Source organism: Cupressus sempervirens, chromosome 6, assembly GCF_028749045.1.
Source record: "Cupressus sempervirens isolate cs-2001-9-10 chromosome 6, ASM2874904v1, whole genome shotgun sequence".
NCBI classification, from domain to species: Eukaryota; Viridiplantae; Streptophyta; class Pinopsida; order Cupressales; family Cupressaceae; genus Cupressus; species Cupressus sempervirens.
In genome coordinates this window covers 377,501,856-377,526,526 of record NC_143123.1, presented here as the reverse complement: position 1 = coordinate 377,526,526, position 24,671 = coordinate 377,501,856, and the positions used below count along the sequence as shown (strand labels likewise).

General features: G+C 33.9%; 1 protein-coding gene across 1 annotated transcript in view; it reads right to left on the bottom strand.

Annotated features, from left to right (window-relative positions):
• LOC149552636 (uncharacterized) overlaps positions 1–24,127 on the bottom strand; it is a 146,263-nt gene extending 122,136 nt beyond the window's left edge. The window contains exons 1-9 of the mRNA XM_089790220.1: positions 23,975–24,127; positions 18,491–18,644; positions 17,806–17,883; positions 17,633–17,738; positions 17,110–17,221; positions 16,735–16,797; positions 16,442–16,529; positions 15,841–15,935; positions 14,367–14,430 (exon numbers count right to left, since the gene is read on the bottom strand). Coding sequence (XP_089646346.1) covers positions 14,367–14,430; positions 15,841–15,935; positions 16,442–16,529; positions 16,735–16,797; positions 17,110–17,221; positions 17,633–17,738; positions 17,806–17,883; positions 18,491–18,644; positions 23,975–24,127 — 913 coding nt within the window. The remainder of the gene's footprint in view (positions 1–14,366; positions 14,431–15,840; positions 15,936–16,441; positions 16,530–16,734; positions 16,798–17,109; positions 17,222–17,632; positions 17,739–17,805; positions 17,884–18,490; positions 18,645–23,974) is intronic.
• Positions 24,128–24,671: the final 544 nt, after the last annotated feature.

Here is a 24,671-nt window from a genome sequence, read left to right as displayed (position 1 = left end):
TAGAAGGTCAAGAAGACCCAGATGCTAGAAATTGAAATTTTGGGAGTTAGGAAAATCCTACTAGTTTTTTCCCATTGATACCTCAAGGTGTGCAGGTATGCAATTTTGCAAAGTGTGTAGGTGCATTGACAAATTTTTATCATTTTTGGTTGTGTCAACAATTAACTACCAATTTTTTTTTAGTGTTCCATGTATCAAAAACATATTTTGGTGGTAGTTTAACTAATGGAGACCCATAGTGGACCCCAAGTTTGCATCTAAAGAAGTTCCAAAGATTCTCAAATCATCCAAACTCATCTCTCTTTTTATCTTGTTCTTTATGAGTTTTGGAGTCATATAAAGGTTTATGCACCACATAATTAATAAAATAAAGAGTGCAAGCCTACTTAGCACCTATTTAGGAGTTTGTTTGTACATAAATTCCTTACAATTAGTATTTTTAGCATACTTTTTACAAGGAAAAAGGCCTAGATCCAAAAATTTCATGAAGGATGGGATTTCCTATTAATACAAAGATGTATATGTATTCAAGGTTGGTATTTTGATGCAATAAAGTATGATATTGGTGTTCTCATTCTATGTGTAGTTTTTCTTGCTATAATGTGTGTTTCCTTTAAGAATTATGTTCATGAATACCAATGGAGCTAATAGTTTTTTTTTTATGTTAATGGTCATGAAATCAATTAGTTCTAGTATTTGTCATATTTTCTAACAAATTACTTTGTTGTGATGAATTGGAGAAAGGATCACCTTTGACTTTTGTATAGTGATTTATCTCATGTGTGTGCACTTTTTGTGGCTATTTGATTTGATGAATTGTGAAACATAATTCTACTTCCACTAGTTCTCTTTAATAATTGCATTAGTGGAGTTGAGGACATGCTCCTCATTCTATGTGTATTTTTTCTTGCTAAAATATATGTGTGTTTTCTTTATGAAATTTATGTTCATGAATAATGATGAAGCCAATGTATTTTTTGTATGTTAATGCTCGTGCAATCAATTAGTTCTAGTGTTTGTCATATTTTCTAATAAATTCCATTGTTGTGATGAATTGGAGAAAGGATCACCTTTGAGTTTTTCTTTTAGATCTATTTCATGTTTGTGGACTTTTTATGGCTCTGTGATTTGATAAACTATGAGTCATCATTCAGTTTACAATAGTTTTCTTTGACAATTGCATCAATGGAATTGAGGATGCATTTATCCTAATTTCATTATATTTCTACTTGATCCCTTTTGAAAATTCAATTCATAGACACGTTGTGGCAATGACTTATGTCCTTTGAGAATTTTATTTTTAGAAATTTCCTTTAATCTCTTGTTACCCTAACTTTGTTATTTTGTTTTGAACACGTGTTTAGAATGGGAATTCATTTAGTTGCATTGTTAGAACTTTGCATTCATCATAAAATCTGAAAAAAAAAATATTAGTTATGGTCATGTTCTTTCAAAGTTCTACAAGATTTATAGATACTAGCAAAGGCCTCCATGTAAATATTCACATTTGTCTTCAATTGAGCTACCGAGTAGATTGAAAAATAGTAATCTAGAATCTTGAATTTGGTTAATTTGATCAACTTTTCAAGAAAGAAATTCTCAATGGTTTCTGCATTGTCATCATGTAAAATGACTTCCAACATATCTACAAACCTCATCATTGTGCCCATACTTGTTACAAAATAAACATAATCCATCAAAAAAATTCTTAGTTGGATGAGATTGACATTCTTATGCAATATGACCATACTAGTGGCAATTGTGATAATACCCATTGCAGATATTCTAAACAAATTAAACTTTTCTATGCTATTATATATCTGATGTGTCTTATTTTACCACAATAATGATAGGTTGGTTTCTTAGGTTTCTTACCTTTAGATAATATTTTCCCTTGTCTTTTGTGGTTCTAGTCCTTGCTTCTAAAAGACTCACCTTGTTCAATTTTGTGGTCACCCTCACATCCAAGACCAGTTGTGCTTTTGGCCTTTCTTTGAGCTTTGAGTAGTTCATCTATCTCCTCAAACTTGTCATTGAATTTTTGCAATTTTTCATTTCCCTTATTTGTGTTCTTTAGTTTCTCGGTCAATTTGCAGATTTGTTCATCCTTTTGTTATTAATATTCCTCAATCATTATATTTTCTTCTAGTACTTCTCTCAATGTATCCTCATCTTTTTCTACAACCAATCCAACATTACCTTTCTCATTTAATGCTTGATTTAGCTTTGCAAAAATTTCTTCTAGTTCTTTCTTTAGACATGAGATGGGCTTTCTTAGCTTCTCATTATTAGTCATGAGATTAGTGATAGTTTCTTCAAATTCATCTATTCTATTATTGTCTTCTATTTTCTCAATAATTTCATGACTCTCATTCAGTTTCTTGATGAGTTTCTTTATCTTTCATAATGATACTCTTAATTAATCTTTTAGATTCTCAATAGCGTCATGAGCTTTATCAAGTTGCTTCTTGAGTCTCATGGTTTCTATTTGATCTTACCTCAATATTTCATTGGTAGGGTCTAAGATCTAATACCAAATGTTGGTCCCAATTGGTATTGAGAGGGTGATGAATCAATATGAATCCTACAACCAATCTATTGAACTATTATTCCAAGAAAACTAAGTAATAAATACTTAATTGATATAACAATGATAAAAATAGTAAGGTAAAAACATATAATATCACACAAAAAATCATACATTGAGTGACACGGTGATTTATACATGGAAACCCTCAATGAGAGGATGAAAACCATGGTGGGGATAACATATCCACTAGCATTTACTACAAATAAAAATTTGCCCAATTAGAGGCTACAATTGTTCCTTCTGAGAACACATTTAGTTATGAAGTTTTACAACCTTTGAGGGTAACATGAGCTTGTCAAAGATACCCTATTATAGGATTTAAACTCTCCTTTTGGGAGTTAATTTATTAAAGGATTTACAATATTCTTTCTTTTGAAGCATGTCTAATTAAGAGTGTACAAATGATTACAACGGTAAGAAAGGAATCAAAGATTGATCCAAAATATGTGGCACACCTTTCCTTATAGATCTCTAGTGTATACTATGAATATGGTTATATATTTTCTCTTTTTTTACTATCATTCTTAGTGATATTAGTTGTATCACTTATTCACTTCTCTACTTTTTCCTATCTATAATAGCTCTTTGTATCTTGTTTAGTTCTACTTTTGTGCAACAATTCACTCAAAATCTTATCACTACTCTATATTTCACACTTCCTACTCACTAGCCTCATCAAGAATGAAGTGTCCAAGATATTTATATTATTTTAATTCTCTATGTATTGAAACCCTTAAATATCCTAGCTAAAGTTGATGTAATCAAGATTTGAATCGCATGCCTAAGTTGCTCATGGAAAACCCATGACACCTACCTTACAGGGTCTAGACTAGTATCCATGTCAATCCTATAGTAGGAAAAGGTATATCCTTTATGTCATTTCTTCTTTCCATCATTTCATTATAACTAAAATCATGTTACAGTGCAAACAATGTCTTTCTATTGTGTCATGTCAATGGTGAGTCACCATGCTAATTGTGACTTGTTACTTTGTCTTGTCCTTATCTTCACACCCAATTCGACTGATGTAGATGTCTACTAGTAGTTTTGAAATGGTGTGTGCATTAATTCTTCCTCTTTATCAATTTCCAATTAATGGAAACACCTTGATGTGCTAAGTGTTACCATCACTAGTTACCTTTCTTAATGCCATTGAGAGTTGTCAAATCAATAGATGGAAGTACTAGCACTATATCTTCTTTACTCCTTTATTTCCCAAATGCTTCATTCTTTCTTTCCTTTAACTCACCTAAAATAAAAGCCCAATGTTCCCTAAAAAAGAGGAGGTCCTCTCATTTCTCACCTTTTTTTTTCACATTCTATTATTTATACTTCTTATAATTGGATTTAAAGTAGAAAGTTTTTTTCTTTTGTTTGTTTTATTTTTATATATAAAAGATGTACATACAACTTAAGATTTTAATTCTCATATCTAGTCTATTTTCTACTTTATTTATATATGAAAAAATTTACTTACAATTTAACATCCAACTTACATTTATTTTCATATTTTCTCTTCTATATATTTGTATATATAATCTTTGAAATCAACTTAATATTTTGTCTTCTATATATTTTTATGTCAAAGGAAATCCTCCTCCAAAGTTTTAAAACTCTATTTCAATATAAACAGTCAACCATCTTTAACAAGGATACATAGCATATAGTTCTGACGTTGTTGTGTTTGTAATTGTATTGGTTATAAACAATGGTTTCATATTTTAGTTTTGGAAAGTTGATGTAATAAAAATTTTGATAGGTTTGTAGATCTTTATATGGAACAACTATGTTTTTAATGTTCTTTCGTATATATTTTAAAATTTTAAAGTTCCTTTTAATTATGAACATTGTAACTTGCAAGATTTAAGATAGAACATGTAACCAATTCAATATTTGTAAATGATTTGAGGCTTTTTTGAATTATATATAAGAATATTTCCACACAAAGATATTTAAATTCCATGTTGAGTTTGATAGAAATTGTGTCATTATGTTTTTGAAATTATATTTTAGAAACATTTAGCATGCACTATTGTACAATTGCAATGTAAAAAGTATAATCTGATATCACTCACACTAAAAGAGATTTAAATTCTTCCTAATACACACTGTTAGAGTACTCATGTCTATTTTCTACTTTATTTATATATGAAAAATGTACTTACAATTTAACATCCAACTTACATTTATTTTCATATTTTCCCTTCTATATATTTGTATATGTAATCTTTGCAATCAACTTGATATTTTGTCTTCTATATATTTTTATGCCAAAGTAATTCCTTCTCCAAAGTTTTAAAACTCCATTTCAATATAAATGGTCAACCATCTTTAACAAGGATACATAGCATATAGTTCTAATGTTGTTGTGTTTGTAATTGTATTGGTTATAAACAATAGTTTCATATTTGAGTTTTGGAAAGTTGATGTAATAAAAAAATTGATAGGTTTGTAGATCTTTATATGCAACAATTGAGTTTTTAATGTTCCTTCATATATATTTTAAAGTTCTAAAGTTCCTTTTAATTATGAATATTGCAACTTGCAAGATTCAAGACAGAACATGTAACCAATTCAATATTTGTAAATGATTTGAGGCTTTTTTGAATTATATATAAGAATATTTCCACACAAAGATATTTAAATTCCATGTTGAGTCTGATAGAAATTGTGTCATTATGTTGTTGAAGTTATATTTTAGAAACATTTAGCATGCACTAGTGTACAATTGCAATGTAAAAAGTATAATCTGATATCACTCACACTAAAAGAGATTTAAATTCTTCCTAATACACACTTTTAAAGTACTCATGTTCCTATTTTTATAGTAAGCCTACAAAAAAAATTCTCAGAAAAAGATTTAATATTTTAGTTAAAGTATTTTTCCATTTCCAAACATAGAAAACTAAGTTGTCAACCCATTTTATACTTTGTAGTGCACCTTTATTTTAAACAAGTTAGTACATAATACTAGGGGTAAATTGTTTGAATGTTTTTGATATAAAAGAGGCCAAAACTAGGGGGTTGGCCCTTTACAATAGTGGTGGCACAACCAACAAAAACTAGTTGACAACCAATAGATAACCACACACACACCCCTAACGAATTACATCAAAAAACATAAGTAGCAATATAATGGTAATTAACAATAATATGGGCCCTACCCTTAAAAGTAGTAGAGTTTAACAAATTAACAAAATGCATATAGGTGGTCATTGTATCATACCAGCTAGAGCCTAGAACCAAGTTCAACATAAAATAACAAAACCATCATCAAAGGATGGATAGCAATAACCAACAGAGTACCAAAAAACACCAGGCACTAGAGATCCATTAACTGACATATTTTTTATTTCCTTTCCCATCCAGGAGTACCTGGGCCTAGTCTTTAGCAAGGAATCTATAGAGAAGCTTTGAGTCCTCCTTCCCAAGGCCCTCCTCCTCTGATGCATTAGCCAATAGCTGGAGAGTGGTGACCACCACATGAGTAACCTTAAGAGTGAACTTTGAGAAGAGGGTGAGGCCCTCCTTCACTACATTGCACCTATCTTTTAGCTCCTAGAGATCCTTCTGAGTAACAACCCCTTTCTCCTCAGTACCCAACTAAAGAGCCCTATTGTTCACTAGAGAATTCCTGTTGTCCTACACAACAAGATTATTAGTGGGGGCCTTTAGGTTTTCCAGACCATTTTTCTTAACCAAGGAGGATATAGTGTCAATTGAGTCATTAACAACTTTGGGGTTCTCCTGGTTGTTAGTAGAAGGTAGGGTGATGGTGAAAGAGACATGGACAGGGTCAAGGGAGGGGTCCTTGGTAAGATTGTTCACCTCAAAATCCCAATTCCCATCCAGAGTACCATCCCTTTCTCCACACCTTTGTCTATCTCTTCTTTCCCCTTCTCTTGGCCATCCCCAAGATCTTGTCACTCTCCTCAAAGTTGGTATCTTCCTCCTCCTCCTGAGATCGAATAGCCATTTTTTTATATCTACCATGAGTTTTAGCAATTCTTCCTAAGCTTCTTGTGCTCCCACCAATTTCCTTATCTAAATCCCCAATTTTCACCTCCACCCTCTTATCCATTTTAATTCTTTTATTGGTAGTCAAATTTGGAGCTAGAGTTTTGTTCTTGCTACCCTTAATAGGGGTTTGGCTAGGAGAGGGCAGAGGGGTAGGGGCATAGCTACCACCTCCAAACTCCAAATGTAGGGCTCCCCCATAGGGGAGGGAATTATCAATGGCTATCACATGAGGAGGAAAAAGGGATAAGTGAAACTAAAAAAGACAAAACATGATTCCTTGGTGTAGGATAGTGAAATTGGCCCCTTTCTTCCTTTTCTCTCTAACATCCATCATAGTCTCTTTAAGGGTGTGCATCATAAATAATGGAATGCATATTAAATCCCTATTACAAAAATAAATAAGTAGAGGGAAATGGTAAAAGTGATACACATTGTGTCTTCCTTCCAGCATCGGATACTTCATAATTATCATACATGCATCATCCTAGGGCTCCAGAAGCTTATCCCTCCTAAAACCACCATGATACTAGTATAGGGCCTCATTTCCTCTAAAGAAACTAGATAGGCTAGCTTCATCTACCACCTTCGTAATCTTTTGTTATTTCCTTCCCATAATTTTGACCAATGCTTGTTAGAAAACTATTAGGAATTGGTCAAAATTTTAACCAATGCTTGGTAGAAAACTACTGGCATTGGTCAAAATTTTGAACAATGCTTGGTAGAAAACTGCAGGGCATTGGTCAAAATTTTCACCAATGCTTGGTCAATTTTTTTTTTGAGGCTCACAATTATTAAGGTCCACTTCAGCAATGGCCCTTCCTATAAAATTGCTTTCTAAAACCTTTCTAATGAGATAATGTGTTATGAGCTCTTCATCAGTGGGATGGAACGTGAATCCAGGAGGTAGTTGTACATCACCCATATCATGGTTCATGATATGGGTGATGCACAACTGCCTCCTGATTCATGTTCCATCCCACTGATGAAGAGCTCATAACACATTATCTCATCAAAAAGCTTTTAGATGAAAATTTCACAGGAAGGGCCATTGCTGAAGTGGACCTCAACAATTGTGAGCCTCAGGGAGGGTTCAATTCCCTCCTTTATTAAATTCACTATGCATATAATCCCATACACCCATTTGATCTCAAATGATGATATGTACTAAATGTTGAGTGTCTATGCTGAGTGCTCCAAAACCATCCATTTCATGCCTTCATCTATACACAGTGTCTTTCTAGTTTCTTTAATTTAAATCCCACATGTCCCACCAAGTCCCCAAGTCCACTCACCAAGCTGACAATTCAAGTGCGCTCACCAAGTTGACTCTTTAAGTTTTCTCACCAAGCCCATCCCCTAGGTCAACTCTCTAGGTTAGTTCACCATGTCACTCCCACCCAGTAACCTCAATGAGTTGACTCTTTCAGTCAGCACACCAAGTCTATTGTCCAAGTACGCACACCAAGTCAGATCACCAAGCTAGCCCACCAAGTCATATCACCAAGTCGACTATTCAAGAATGCTCACAAAGTTGACTCTTTAAGTTTGCTCATCAAGTCACCCCACTAAAGTGCCTCATCAAGGTTAGTCTTTAAGTCCACTCACCAAGTTAGCTCGCCAAGTCACCACACCAAGTGGACTTGCTAAGTCAGCTCGCCAACTTGCCCCACCAAGTCGACTATTCAAGTATGCTAGCCAAGTTGACTCTTTGAGTTCAGTCATCAAGTCACCCTACAAAAGTGCTTCATCAAGGTTAGTCTTTAGGTATGCTCATCGAGCTTGCTCACCAAGTTAGCTTGCCATGTCATGTCTCTAAGTGGCCGCGATAAGTCAGCTCACCAACTTGCCCCACCAAGTTGCTACTTTAAGCCCACTCACCATGTTAGATCATTAGGCCGGCTCACCTAGTTAGCTTGCCAAGCTGACAATTGAAGTACGCTCACCAAGTCAACTCTCTAAGTTCGCTCACCAAGTCCACCCCCTAAGCCAAATCTCCAAGTCAACTCACCAAGTCACCCCCACTTGCCCCACCAACTCGCCACTTTAAGTCGACTCACCATGTTAGCTCGCCAGGCCGACTCCCCTAGTCAGCTCACCAAGCTGACAATTCAAGTACACTCACCAAGTTGACTCTTTATGTTTGCTCACCAAGTCCACCCCCTAGGTCAGCTCACCAAGTCACCCCCACCTAGTCACCTCAATGAGTTGACTCTTTAAGCCAGCTCACCAAGTCAACTCACCTAGTGGTTTTACCACCTTGCCTCGACAAGTTGGCTTGTTATGTGTGCTTGCCAAGTTGCCCCACTAAGTTGCTTCTCTAAACCCACTCACGATGTCAGCTCACTTGGTTGGCTGACCAAGTCGACTATTCAAGTACACTTGCCAAGTTGACTTTGAGTTTTCTCATCAAGTCACCCCACCAAAGCACATTACCTATAATAACAAGTTTGCATCATGATACCAACATTCCAAGAAGATATGCTCTTAGTATCCTAGCGGTTATTGAAAACTATAGAGGAGTCAAGTAACAATGAATACATATAAGAAGATTATGCAGAGTGTTACAAATATGAGACAGTAAATTTATTGTTTTGAAATGAAATAGGGTATCCCTCTATGTTTTATTCATTCTTCTTTGAGTAGTGGGTAGGGGTTGGTGGCCTGATTCTAGTTAGTAAGACTCTTGTATCGCCAGTGAGGTTTGTTGTCAGTGAGACTTATATTATATAACAATTTATTGTTTATTTGTTTGGTTTTTTAGCTTTATATGTATTTTTTTTGCAACAAAGTTGCTTTCTTTTAATGTTTTATTTGTTTGACACACGGACAGCTTGTTCCTGTATCAAGATATTGTGATATGGTCCAGATGAGAGCTCATTGTCAGGAAAGTAGATAGCTCTACTAATTCATATACGAATCCATATCTGATATGCTTGTTTGTGTATTTGGTGTGTTCGGGGGTGGGGATGAAGTGGTTATATTTGAATTAATCAAATGATCTACACTCGTCTATTTTTTGCCATATGTTGTATGTCAACTGTATTGTATTTGGGGTTTCATAAAAGATTATTCTATCTATGTTCAATGCCCTTCTTATATCTATGCCCATGTAACATAGATAGCAGGCCATTGAATAAAATGGCCATATAGTATAAATATTCCTTTTTAGCATGGTGCTCAACAATTGCAAAATTAAGAGTGCAATAAAGGAATATATATCCTTCCCACGACAATTCATGTCAAATGGGATCAATTAAATTGCATGTTAAGCTTTGAGTTGACTATAAAATAATGCAGCACTCAAATCTAAAAGAAGAATCTCAGTATTGGACTAGCCTACATCACAACCCCACAAATCCAATGCCACAATTCCTTGAACAATACAATTATATAGACATGATTCCATGAAAGTTGTGAAACTTAATTGAATAGTATCATAAGTGTATAGCCACAAGCCACAACTAAGCCAAGTGGGAAAATATTTTTTTCTAAGGCCTTATTTTTTTCTATACTAATCATATCAGCATATAGCGTATAGGCTACTGAAAGTAGGAATCAATTCTGATTGTAAGAAGACTGAATGATAATTATATCCCAAGATATTTTGGAAGCAAGCTAGATCATGATAAGAGAAAATACTTTCTCAAACAAAGATCTAGTTATAGGTTTGTCCATCCAAGACAAGCATCTATGAATTAACTAGAGGCATAGTAGAAATGTAGTTATATATGCTTGTTACATAATTAAGACTATTAATATATATGTTATTTTCAAGGTCCTATGGTAGCTGATAGCTCTTTAAAGCACTACTTGAATTAGACTAAACTAAAAAATGTTACTTTACCTTGAGATAGTTATAACAATACTTTGACATGTGATATCAATAAGTCCATCATCATAATCACTAAGGCTACAACGATCTATCCATATATGCCATGAATTTGGCTTTATTTGAATTCCATCAACATTAGGCCCTCGGCCACCTTCAAATTCTAAATTGTTTATAATGATATGTTCACACTCTTTTAACTGTAAGCCCTTGCCCACCAGCTTTATTCGATGCCAATGTCCATCAATTGTCTTCTATGAGGAAACTCTCAAATAAGACAAATGATTAATCATTCCTGACACTTCAAAAACAATCTAGAGAGGTTCCTTCTATTTACAGCCTGCACGAAGGGTTCTAGGGCCACTATCTATCCAGCTAACAAGCATTTTGTCAAAAATATATTATAGCCTCACTATTTTATTTCTATATGCAATAAAATTTTGATATTGTAATGTTCAAAAGACTTCACTTACAATCACTGGGCACATGTAAAATTGTGCTGGTTGACTAAAATTGGTGAAAACATTTTGAGGCTATATTTACACTTGCCCCCAATAAATCTTTTCTAATCTATGAATTTATCATTTACAAACCAATGAATCCTAAAATAGAAGTTCACAATATTTTGTTTTTCTAGCACATTGGACCATCAAACTATTGGACTTTCAACAAATGACAAAATCTTTCATGTACAGATGCTAAAAATTCATGTTTTGTCTATTTAATAATGAGTGAAATAAGATGAACAGAAATATGTGGAGATTTTGGAACCTAAGAATTGGTAATTCAAAAAATTTAAGACATGCATTACTTATACTAGTTTACTTTGAAACATCTAAGCCTAAGAGGGTTCCCTAAATTTTGAAAACATTTTTTTCATGTTGTTGCACAAAAGCACATATAACACTAAGAAGTTCTATATGGTCAAAATTTGACTCCTAAATTTCCTTGATGTTGCACAAAACATCAAGTTTGCATGGCTTCAAAAACTTCACCAGAGATTATACCACCATCTTCAACCGATTATGTTTGGCTTTGATTTGAGCCCTTTAGCAACATAAGGATCAACAACTTGCATTGAGAGTTGTGAAACCTTGTGGACGGAGACTGCTTTAAGTTGAGAAAATATACAATTAAGCTATGAGTTCATTGCCACATAATATGGATATCCAAAGACCTCTAATATGGTATCTACCATCAATTTACATATTATTGAAGTCTTTGAGATCCTATGAAATATAAAGCTCCATGCAAACTTGGCAATAAGAACAAGGTAATTAAAATTTATCCACTTCGACCTACACCACATAACCAAAAGAGGTGGCATTGTAGATAGGAATGGCCTATATACTAGTGGTTGGTGTAAAAATTCAAGTCAAAATTGGCATTTCATGCTTACAGGTCAAAGACCAAAAAATCCTTTGTCCAAGCAATAAAAAATTTGTGGACATAATAAGGGCGATAACTAAGAACATCTATGATTGACTATTATAAAGTGATCAACCTAAAGCTTTTGTTAATTTCTAAAAAACACATTTCAACTTAAATCCCATGAGAGGACCACACAATATAGATCCAAATATTGAACATTTCCAAGTGACATCCTCCTAACAAAGAACCCAATGAACATAAGCTATATCAATCATTTGTAGGCGAGGCCAACAAATCCAGCTTTCAGGCATCAATATACATTTATATTCACATTAAATATGGATAATCAAGCTTTACAATGCTTGCAAACTCAAGAACAACTACATGCTCCCCATATTAAATGGTCTAGTTATTTGTGGACTTTCACATTTGTAATCAAGTACAAGGTAGGGAAGATAAATGTGGTTACTAGTGCTCTGGTTCTCAAATGATTTCATGTACAACTATGACTAATGAGGTGGTAGGTTTGAAGCATCTCAAGGATGTATTACACTAAAATCCAGCCCTTCGAGCCACTAATAATCCTTGTAAAGAATCAAATATAGGCATTATGAGTTCCCATTTGGACTTCATGATGCATGATCAATTTTATTCCAAAGAAAAGAAATTGTGCTATCCTCGAGCTACCACGAGGAAGACCATATTATGTGAAGCACATGCTAGTTAGCTATCAGAATAATATGGGAGAAATAAAATCCAGCAACAACTAGAAGAGTGTAAATATTTGTCTTCTAAGACTTGAGATATTGCGATCTAACTGAATAGATGTTACATTTGAAAAGAGATAGTATTTGATAGAAAATTTCTGAGGCAAATTGGGAAAATTCAAAAAACAAACAAGGGTTATTACAGCTTCAAGGCCACATCTTTTTAAGAGTTTGGGGCTTGGTTAAAGATAATTAATTATGAAAAATGGAATGGGCCAGGAAGAAATGTGGTCTTAAAGACCTTAATTTGGCTTGGTTGTGGAGGCACCTAGACCCCACATGAACCTGCTAGGGGTTGCCATTCCAAACCCCAACTTGGCTATGCTAGGTAGAAAATGTAATGTTCCCTTCTAATGCTACCTTGAAATATTAATATTTAATAAAGTCATGAAAGTCAATAGTTCATTTAGTTAAATATTATCTGTCAAAAGTAAATCATAAGGATAATATCATTTGATTAATTTAGTGAAATATTGTAAGTGACTTCCACATGAGTTAAATGTAAAGTTAATTAAGTCACTTTATTATTATTTCCCTGCATCTAAATCAAATAAAATAGGAGAAATTAAAAGACACAAGAAAGGAAATTGAAGAGACCACCAGAGGGAAGACTAAGTGTCTCTATAGTTAGTTATAGAAGAAGAATGAGAGACTCATTCAGCTTGCTTAGTTTGGTAAATTTTTTCTCTTGGAAAAGTTTGAGAGCATCTTTCTTTCAATTCTGAAACTTGAGGATACAAACCCTTTAGGATTTCTCTAAGGATTGGATAGAGACCCATTTTATCATCAAAGTGGATTCATTCAAAATTCACCAGCGTGCTTCACTGTCTACTTTAGAATATAATTGCAATAATATACACCCATGTTGGGCAAGTGATTTTCGATACCTTCTGAAGGGAAATATTTTATATTTGCCATGGTAAATTTTATTGGATTTAATGGTTGTAGTGGAAAGTAATTATATTTGCAAAGTGTGAACATTAAAAAATATAATATCTGATGATTGCAATATATTATTGGCTCTGTTGTTGGAATGACATGTATTTCCAACTGAGACTTAAATCAGGTTTCCTGATTATACTTGAAATGCATCCCATATTCACAATTACCATGTGGGAGAAGCAATGTCATCATGAACGATTTATATTTTTCAGATGACTTATGTTGAGACAAGAGTTTTCTTATGTGTAATCACCTGGTAAAGAGTAATAATACCTTTCTGTGATATATTATAAGTTGTTGGAGACTTCCAACATTTTGTGAAGATATCAAATATAGGTTCTCGAGTTGTTCATGGCTGAGAAATATATTTTCATTCATATTAGAAGTGTTAATTACTTTAAGTAGCCAAACGCTATATGTTTCAATTTGTGGAATTACTATTGTGAGTTGGGTGCAGCTCCTTTCAATAGTGGGTGTCTTGATTCAGCCCTGATCTTTTCTTTCTAAGAGAATCTTGTTCATGATTTTTTCCTTTGGCATGGAAGATCAATGTTGAAACTCAGAAGCTGGGCACACCATTGATGTTGCTAATCAAAGGTTTCTAAGTGAGAAGGCAAATATTTGGGGCAGCAAAGGCAAAACAAATCATAGAAATATCATTCGCAAAAGTGTTCCTAGATAATTCGATGAAGCCATCACATTAAGCTTAATCAGCAAGAATTATTTCGAATTGTGTGAGACTTTGTAGGTGCAATATACTTTCTTGGAGTAGTTACAACATGAGAATGAAGTGAACCTGAGTGGCAGGATATCATTAGAGAATGATTGTTTAAAAATAATAGCAGACCTGCGTCTGGAGCCCTATTACTATTCAAAAGACCAATTTCTGCTACTTGTTGTGTGAGGGCTTTCTAAAATTCATGTATATGATAAAAAATAGAGAGAACCATTTAACTTTTCATGATTAATATTATGATAGAAGACACATACCTTGAAAGAATCTCTCACCGGAAAAACTTGTTCCCGAAACCAAACACATATAGATCTATCCACCTATTGTCCCACCCATTGTTTTTCAAGCATCACTTCCCTAAAAAGGTGTATCATTTAAGAATAGCTATACCATTTGATCAACATGAGGAAAAAGGTAGAAAATAGGGTAAAAAGAGTTCATAAATGCTTGATTGAAAATCTCTAGATAAAAGAGAAAAAAACATATTTTCCTACAAGGTAACAGTATTTAGAAACAAAAAATGTAATGTTGTCAAGATAATTGGTTAATGAAAAACATATTGCAGTTTCTACTCTTATACAACAAACCTACACTGGAGGAAAACTTCATAGAAAAATGTGACTTTGACACAAGACAAAGCTACCAACTCAAAGATTGTTCATTTACTAAGTTACTAGGTTCAGACCCTAGAGCTCAGGTCTAGATCTAGATTTATCCAAGTCTAGATTCAAGCCCGAGTCTAGATTCGAGCCCGGGTCCATGACGGGTCTGAGCACAACCAATCCAGCCAATCCAGCCAATCCTATTCTCGACAATTCTGCCATCTCTTTTTCTTGTATTCACATAATCCAAATCAAGAGTAAGGTTAACATCTAATGGAGGCTTAGAACTTTTAGCTTACAAAGGACATTTGAAACAAACTTCCTTGGATTTTTGTGGCAATGTCATTGTATAGAGCTCTAAGTTTAACTATTTCAACATCAACTATTGAACCAAACTATTTTGGTGTCATCTTCGAAAAGGCTAAACCATCCAAGAGAAAGGTTTTCACAATAAAGGCAACATATGAAAATCTCATAGTGATCCAGATTGCAATTTAAACTAGCAAACTAGGCAAGGGATACAAACACTGCAGTCAGATCAGCTCTCTTAAGCTCTCAGAACATAATGTAGCTTTTTTATAAGAGCTAGTGTTTTGTTTAGCTAACCCCCAAGTTTTTGCCTTATGTTTTAATTGGATGTGAATATTTGAATTCCACTTACACTTTTCCTACACCATTTCACTACCATGCAAATGGAATATTACTATAGTTACAATAAAATATTATTATGTTTAACTACAACATCCTTCAACCATGCAAAAATATAAGGTTGTGCTTCCAATCATCAATAAAAGAAACACTCAAGTACCAATGCTTAACTAAGAAACACATTCTTTCACATAAAACAATACAACTAAGTTGATTTTACATCCTTAGTTATTAATTATTATATGAGAATTGCATTGCATGTCTATCCACATTGGATAACATCAAATACATAAAAATAACTTCATAAACTTTTAGGTATAATATATGAACCGAGTTACCTCAAGTTCATATTCATCATCAATTGATTCGCCACTATTGTCAAATTCTACCTCATCTTCATGTATTATCTTGCTTGGCAATGCATTCAAAATTTCTATCCATACAAACCCAATACACTTAGTTGCCTACAACAATCATAACAACTAGAATTTAGGCCAAGCTTTTGTTCCAATTTTCCATACTAAATCAATGTGAACCTAAGAAACAGTTAAAGATGGTTTGAAAATAAATTCAACCATGTAAAGAACAGAAAAATGAATATGGAGCTGGTCTGTCAAACCAATTTAAGACATAAGAGTACAATGCACTTTGAAATCTTCAACAATAAGGATCTGAGATATGCTAGCCCATATGAATTTTATATAGGAGAAATTTGTAAAGGCCACAATCACAACAATGTAAACAAGCTTGGAATAATCTTTCAAACTTTTTAGCACCAAGTAAGCACAAAAATATAAGAATGTATTTATTAAGTAACAAGAATGAACCTAGTCTAAACTTGACCATAATTAATGAAAAGAACGTGCCATATAAAAAATATGCAAAGGTTAAAAAATCAATGTCATCACATAAAAAAAATAGTCTCTAAAGAAAACACACCTCTATTATTTTTCATAGATTTTGGATCCTTCTTTTCTTTGGCAATCCCCACAACATCAAAATAGAGATCATTCATAGATGTTGCAACCTAGCCCAAACAATTAGAAATGTGTGTGTGTGTGTGTGTGTGTGTGTGTGTGTGTGTGTGTGTGTGTGTGTGTGTGTGCAGTTAAGAACAAACATAAATCATCGAGAGGGTTTCCTTGTTTGATTTAGTTAGCATCTGCAAATTGATAATGTGAATAATATTACAAAACCTTCAAGATTTCTATGCACCCAAAAAGAACACTCACATTTGAAAACTCAAAGTCTGATGTACTACATATCTCGATCAGTTTCATCCTATCAACTTTTAACTACATCCAGATAAATAAGTTAATTTTTTGTATAGCAAGTTCCAAAACTTAGGGTGGGTATATGGATAAACAAGAAACCAAAGTTTAGAGAAGACTAACTTGAGGCCATTACTGTAGCATTGTCATATGTGTGATGATAAAAAACAACACAAGAGTAAGGGTTTGAATTTTGTTTAAGTTGTTCACCCAAAAGAAAAAGAAAAAAGAGAAAAAAATTGCTCCTAGGTTATATCCTTCATTCATATTGAATACAGAATCAAAGGATTATTATTGGCCTAATAACAAGCTTGAAATATGCAAGTAGAAACAAACCTTATTTCTTCTTGCACATAGGTAAAAAGCTACTGCAGTGAACACTGGATGACCAAAATCAACACTTGATCTCTGGGACTCTGGTACAGCAGCAATTAATCTTTCTTTGTATCTATATAAGGTTAATATTAGAATTGCATATTCAATCATGATTTTGGGCTGACAAGACTCAGGGATCATATTCTAACCCCACACTTATCAGAGAGCTCAAGGTCAAAGTATAAGAGCATAGGATTTCATTTGGTATGCTGTTAGGCCTTACTCTGATGAAATCATTATAGCCACCTTAATAATTTCCCCAACCATGGAGCATACTATAAGCCTTTGAGCCATAAATTTCAAAAGATTGGAAATCCAAGAAAACAAACCATTTGGGTCTTGAAATCTGAACTAAGGAAACCTGGTTTCTCAAGTTCCATAGAGCACTATATAAATATTTGACCAGTAAGTTACAAAAGGTTCGAAGTTTAAGTAAACAGACCATTTGAGAGATGAAAATTGAGTCAAGGAAAATGGAACTTACAAAGACAAGACTCTTTGGGCAGACCCAATCAATCTAAGACATCCAAACTGGATTCCAAGTTCTCGGATGTCCAGCTTTGGCCTGCAAGGAAAATTAAAAGTGCAAACTCATCATCATTTTTTAATATAATCCATTAATGTCAAAATAGAAAATAGACAAAGAATTGCAACTACATTTTGCATTCAAGGATCTGGTATATGCCTTCTCAGACATGCCACTTAGCCTAATGGCCTTCTGTCTATCAAAGGGAACTTATAATATGTACAAACAATGCATTCAATCATTGCAAATTGAATGTCATTGTTGTAATTTTTCTAATAAAATCATAAAGAATGAGAACTGGAAATCCATGAAGGGTAAGCAATGGGAATCATCTAATGTTCAAGGAATAATTTCTCCTCTTGTTAAATTATTTCTTCCTGGGCAACATAGATCCAGTCCTGAGGAATGCAGTGTAATGGCAAGGATAGATGACATTAATAAGATTCGACTAAGATTCGACCCAATGTTATATTATCTCATTGTTGCAATGTGGCATGATCTTTGTTGTAAGGATTATGCTATAAATTTGAGAAATGACCCAATCCTTTTCAATGTAAAATCAAATGAACCCATCTGAATAAGGTTCAAGAAAAATTACTTTGTAGCAAAAAGTTCAAAGCAAAGAACTTATTTGCAGACCTTGCCTTGTGGATGAAAAGGGGTTTAAAAAGGACTCAATGATGAATATTCCCAATAAATTGCATTCCAGATGATAAAAATTGCACTAAATTTGACGCATTGCTTAGGTAAACATACCACACCAAAAGTGGAAGAATTAAAATGCACATGTCTCAACTCCTCAACTTTCTCAATAACCTTGTTGTCTTCTACAAGGCCCAATTTTCTTCCTAGCCCATCCATGTCCATGTTTCTCTACAGCGTATGGCTGGGAAATGAATGTTACCCTCCTTCGACCACTCCAACTGAAGGACTTCTCACCCTCTGCAGCCCACGAGCCCGTCCCTACATTCTACCAGACAATGAAAGCCCCATCAAATCCATTTATTGTTCACTAATTTGACCATGAATTTTTTTTAAATTCTATCCCCAATTCTCACACTCTCAATTAAAATTTCTAGATAAAGTAGCTACAAGAGGCACCAAATATTTGGTAGAACACATAAAAGTGGCCACTTTATAGAGCACATCATTAGAATAGTTAGCTATGAAGGCAATGCCTGAGAGTACGTAGTGTTTGGGCACAAGATTAAGGAATGGTCCAAAAATCATAAACTTCAAAAGTAAATAGAAGGGCAAAATCAGAATCCTAACATATCGATGTGTTATTTAATAATGTGCCTACAATATCTATGGTGGTGACTTCAACAATTGAGAATGTTGAATATCATGAGTAGCTTATCTTCCATACACACCAACACGGGCATTTAAAATCCACTTCATCTCCACATAAATTTTTTAAACTATGCTTAGAACCATTTATTCAGTAACTTACAATTAGATATTTTCTAATGATGTTTAGTTTCTTATGAACTTCCATAGTAAATTTAAAAAGCTACTATTTTGGTGTATTGACTTCACGTATCTTACACAAGCTGACTTGTGTTCTAAATGGTATTAAACATTAAAAATCCTACAAAGTGTGCAAACATTCGGGGTCTGAAAAATTTGTTAGCTAAACATTATGCATAGTTGGTTGTTCCCTCCATGTCAAAGCATATTTCCCATTTAGAAAAAATTGATGCAATTTCTATTATATGTGACAAAGATAACAACCATTGGATACTTCAATTACATCACTCCAAATTTCTATTCTAATAAAAATCAGCTCATTTTAAAATTTTAATAAAACAATGCCTACCTAGCTTGAAGAGAAACTAGACAAAGAAAGCATGGCAGAGGGTATACTTACATAGCTCCCGTGTACCTCACAGTCAATACTTATATTAATGAATTGAATAACCAGGCTGTAGCTACATTTTATAATGAGATTCACCCATAGTAGAATTCTAAAGTTTACAGTGCAATTACTGATAATAAATATGTTTTTCAGTCCAAAATATAAAATTTATTCCCACCAACATGTGCAACATAATTTTATTATAATTCTTACTTGATTTCAAAATTGATTTCAAATAGGATGTATGAAATACCAAGAATCCATCTTCATGTGTTGTGCATTAAAGAAGAAGATTGTAGCAAGTATCAAAGTAATGTCAAAATACTTGATATAAACTTGGATTTCCTCAGCATCCACATCCACTAAAGCTATTCATGCAAACTTTGACACTTCACATGCACACTTTGCAAGCTATAGACACAATGAGCTTGTATAGAAAATAATAAAATTAATTTCAACAAGTCCACAATCCATCAAAAACTCCTTATAATTAAAAAATAGGGTAGGCATTAGAGAGGAAACATTACACTTTCATCAAGCTACATGCAAACAATATCTGTGGCCCTTCCAAAATGTATAACTAGAACTTTGTCCAATGTATCCTTAATGTGCTTGTCAACTTCTTGTTTCCTCATGAGAGTTTGTAGTAAGTAGCTCATCTCTTTAGAAAAAGGAATTCAACTTCACCCTTTTTCTACAAACAAACACTGGCTATTACCACAATGCAAGCAATAAAGGACACCTCAAGCTGCTATATAACATGCAAAGTAGAGAATGGATTTAATAATAAACATCTATCCTAGAGAGATTTAGAATAAGGTCATAGGAGGAATGTAAAATAGCTCATTGTGCCAGATCGAGACCAAAATTTAGTACCATAACTTTTGAAAGATATAGATGTCACTTTTTTGGGAATCAACTACATGTTTATTGAATGAAATCAATCTATATGATGCATCTTTTCACACGGAATGATTCACAAGAGACCATCTCTTGTGAGGTTGAATGTTCTACTTGTCATTGACTGCATCAAGATATGATCATATCAGTGATGTAGTGGAATTAAAATGGAAAAAAATAAACACCACATAGTATCAATCAGCACCATAAGGTAAACCAAGTCTTCTTGAGAGTCCAACCATCCAAAAAGTATTTTTGTTGGAGCATGCTAAACAATGGAACTCCCTCATGACCATTCCTACTAATCTTGGTGCCTAATTTGTTTACAAATATGAATGCTCACCACAATATGACAATGAAAATGCTATTTGTTGGGTAGTTCATCCACGACCATTAATACCTTCTTATAACTATTTATTAAATCCCAACATTCTAATACTCACAAAATCTGCTCTAAACTTTGTTAGTGTAGAGTCAGGTTGGCTCTACTAGGACCCAAACTCGGCCAAGTCAGCCAAGCTTGACAAACTTGTAGAGTTGGAACTAAGAAGCTTCACATTTAGATTGTGTGTTCAAACTTGTATGTGATGAACCCATAAAGTTCAGTCCACTTGGCCTTGATGGCAATGCTGGCAAGCACCTAGCCTAGATGGAAGTGTTGGTTGCCAACTATGAAGTTTCATCTCCTTCTAGAAAAAGTAGGAAAAGATTAGATTGTTGCCAACCATGTGGTCTTATCTGGTGTAGGAAGTAAAGAAACAAATTTTAGTCTTGAATCTTCTAGTACAAACCACTAACTTCTTGAAGAAGCCCAGTTTTGTCTTGTAGTGACAGATGTCTCTGAGAAGGAAACAACAAATTGTTGCCAACTATGAAATTTTGTCTTCTTGAAAAAAGTTATAATTATTCTTTATTTTATTTTGTTTTATTTTTTATTATCTATGCACAATTTGGATATTGGGACGAAACTCCAGGAGATCATCTTTTCTATTGTATGTTGTTGTTTGAGCTCTACATGGTCTTGGGATAAGACCCTTGAGAGTTCTCATCTATTGTGCATTACTATTCAAACTCTCTCTATTGAGTTTTGTGTAATTTGAAAGCTTAAATTAGCATTGTAAAGAAATTCTATATCAATTTCAAGAGTAAATATATTCTTAAATTTATAGATGTTGGCTAAAAATGGGATGCTTTGAGACTACATAAGCATAATTGACTATTTATTTTCTTGAATTGATGCTATGTATAGTTATTTATTTTGAGCTTTAAATAGTTTAGAAAAACAAAGTTCAGATCATACAGACCTTAAGGTCTTTACAGTGGTACGTAAGACAAAATCCTACCAATCTAGGATTTTAAGGATGATTATAGAAATGGAAGAATAGGATAATGAAATAGAAGCCTCTAAAATTTTTGGATGGTATAGAAAATATCAAAAGATGAAAAATCTTTTAACTTTTGCCAAATATTTATGTTTGTCAGGTAATACTATACCTGTGCATGAGGTCATCGCAATCTTTGATGAGTACACAAATGAACCGGAGAAGGTCAAGGCTACTGAAATTTTTGATAGGTACCATTGCACTACATAAGAAAAAGGAGAAAGGAAATGGATCTTGAATCAGGCACTTAATCAAAATCAAAAGACTCATTCTTGAAAGAGAAAGAACCCAAGATAATGGGACTTGAAGCATTGAAGAGTACATTAGAGTCTAAAATTAAAATGTTAAAACCAAAGACAAATGAAAAGAGAAGTTACAAATATGAAGCTATTCAAATCTTTGAAGAGTACCAAAAAGCAAGCAAGAGGGGTTTAAGAAACAAATTCCCTTTGACGAATTCTTAAGTGTGGTCATAATCTTGAGGCATCGTAAATGAACTTGATGCACTACATCAAAAGAATAATGAAAGAAGAATCAAAAGTTAGCCTTGAAGAAGGGTTAATGAAAGAAGAAAAAAGAACAAATACTAAGATGAATCATTTTACAAGTTTAGCAAATGATAGAAAGTGGAGTAAAGAGCTCTCTACTATAGGAGATAACCTTGGTGACATGTCTTTGTCAAAAGATGTTTTATTTACATCAGTGGTGGATCTAGTGAACTATTTGCATACAGTGGATCAACCACCTTCCAAAGTGATTCAAAGAGCAATGGTTCCAATAGTGACCTTCTTGGGTGAGCATAGGTTGCTAAATCACAAAGATAAGAAGGTGGGACTTGTTTTTACTCACTACATGAGTGAGTTTATAAGAACTACAACTCCATGGGTTCCTGAGAAGGATGATAAAATAAGGGAGATCTTTCAATTGATTGTCAAAAGTTTTTATTTGTTAGGTGACATCAGCTATTTCATAATTTCATCATTGCTATCAGGAGGATCATGAGAAATACATTCATGATTACATGAGGATCATTCTAGCTTCAATTATTGCTGAAAGGGATGTTATTTCCTAGCCTATCATATCTTTGTTAATGGCTATTCAAAACCAAATACATATTATTTCTACAACTACTTATAACTTGGTATACAATGTTTTCAAGCAACGTGAAGGGAACCTGAAATCTTACTTGTTTGATGAAGAGTTAATGGAAGAGGAGTTCAAAATAGAAAATTAGTCATTTGTTGTAGTCATATCCAAGGAGCAACCCTCACTTGGAAATGCAATTTTTAGACATGGGAAAGATGGTATTTCAGTTAAGAATTACTTCAAAATTGAACTACTCTGATTACAAATTATTAGTATTAAGAAGAGTCGAGAAGTAAAACAATACTCAAGCCCATGCCTAAAAGTAAAAAAAAAATCAGATTTATGCATTTGGGCCTTTCCAAAATTTGCACAAGAAAAAAGATCAGACAAATCCCTTATCGGCAAGTAGAGTCAAAATGAAATAACTCCCCCATGACAATATCACAAACACATAACCAATGGTCTTGAAATCATCAATGCATTTCATAGATGAGAACTCTATATACCATGCTGGCAACATTCTTCATTAACCCTGAAATGCAATACAATGATCTTCAACATTCAAATGAAATCTATAATTAACATATTCCTTGAATATGATAATCGGCTAGACATTTGCTACAGTTTCTAAACCTAGGTAAGATGCCAAATCACAAGGGTAAAATCTCCTCGTTACCTCAATATGGTGGGAGAAGGAGTGAAATCGCACCTATTTCCAATTGTGGGAGGGATTAAAACTGCATTTTCTCTTCCCACTGATACATGTGTAGGGGCAAAATCTTGGTACCTTCCTTTGAATCTAGTTGTAGGAGTAGCTCTCCCTTTTCCATCTGGATTGGAAGTAGGGGTAAAATCTTCTCCTTTCCTCAATATGGTAGGCATAGAAGTGCTATCACACCCATTTCCAATTGTGGGAGGGGTAAAAAATGCATCTTCTCTTCCCACTAATACATGTGTAGGAATGGAATCTTGGTACCTTCCTTTATATCTAGTTGCAGGAGTTGCAGAATGATAATTTTTGACTTTCTCAAGCAATTTTTGAGAAGGGATTGCATAACAACAATTCAAATGTACCTTTTGGAGAGATATCAACTCTTTGGAGAGCAGCACTTGACGTGGGCCTGGGTGATCCAACCATTGGCAGACAAAGTCCAATTTCTTGAGATCTTCCACATAGGCCATCATGGCCTTCCTTGTGATCATTAAGAAGCCTTTGTCCTCTGCCATTGCTCGTTGTTGAAGGGGGAGTTGCAGCTTGCCCTCACCTTTGCATTGCAAAGATAGGAAGCACCTCTGTGCTCCCACCATTGATCCTATTGCCCTCGTTCTCTTTGTTCCCCGCAAGCATGGGGGACTTTTTGTGTGTCATGGGAGGAATTTTAGCCCTCATTTCTAAACCAAAGTGAATGCTTGTGTAGCTCCTGCACGAACAAAACATAACAATGAAATGGGAAACTTTTTTTTTTTTACATTTTAAGCTTGTGTTTGTCAAAATTTTGACCAAGACGGGCATGGACTTTTAAAAAAACATACTTTTCCTTCTATATTCTAATCAATTTAAAATATTCTAATAGATGGTCAAAAATTTTGGTCAAAAAATGGGGTCAAATGTACTAGTGGGTACAAATGGGAGACATCCCAAAAAAAATTAAGGATTATGAGCAGAATCTTAGAATGCTTATCAAGGAAAGTGGAACAAAAATGGAGTAGGTTACTTCAAGAATTTGTGCTACTCCGGTGAGCTTGGGAAAAAGAACAAATGAAGGAACCA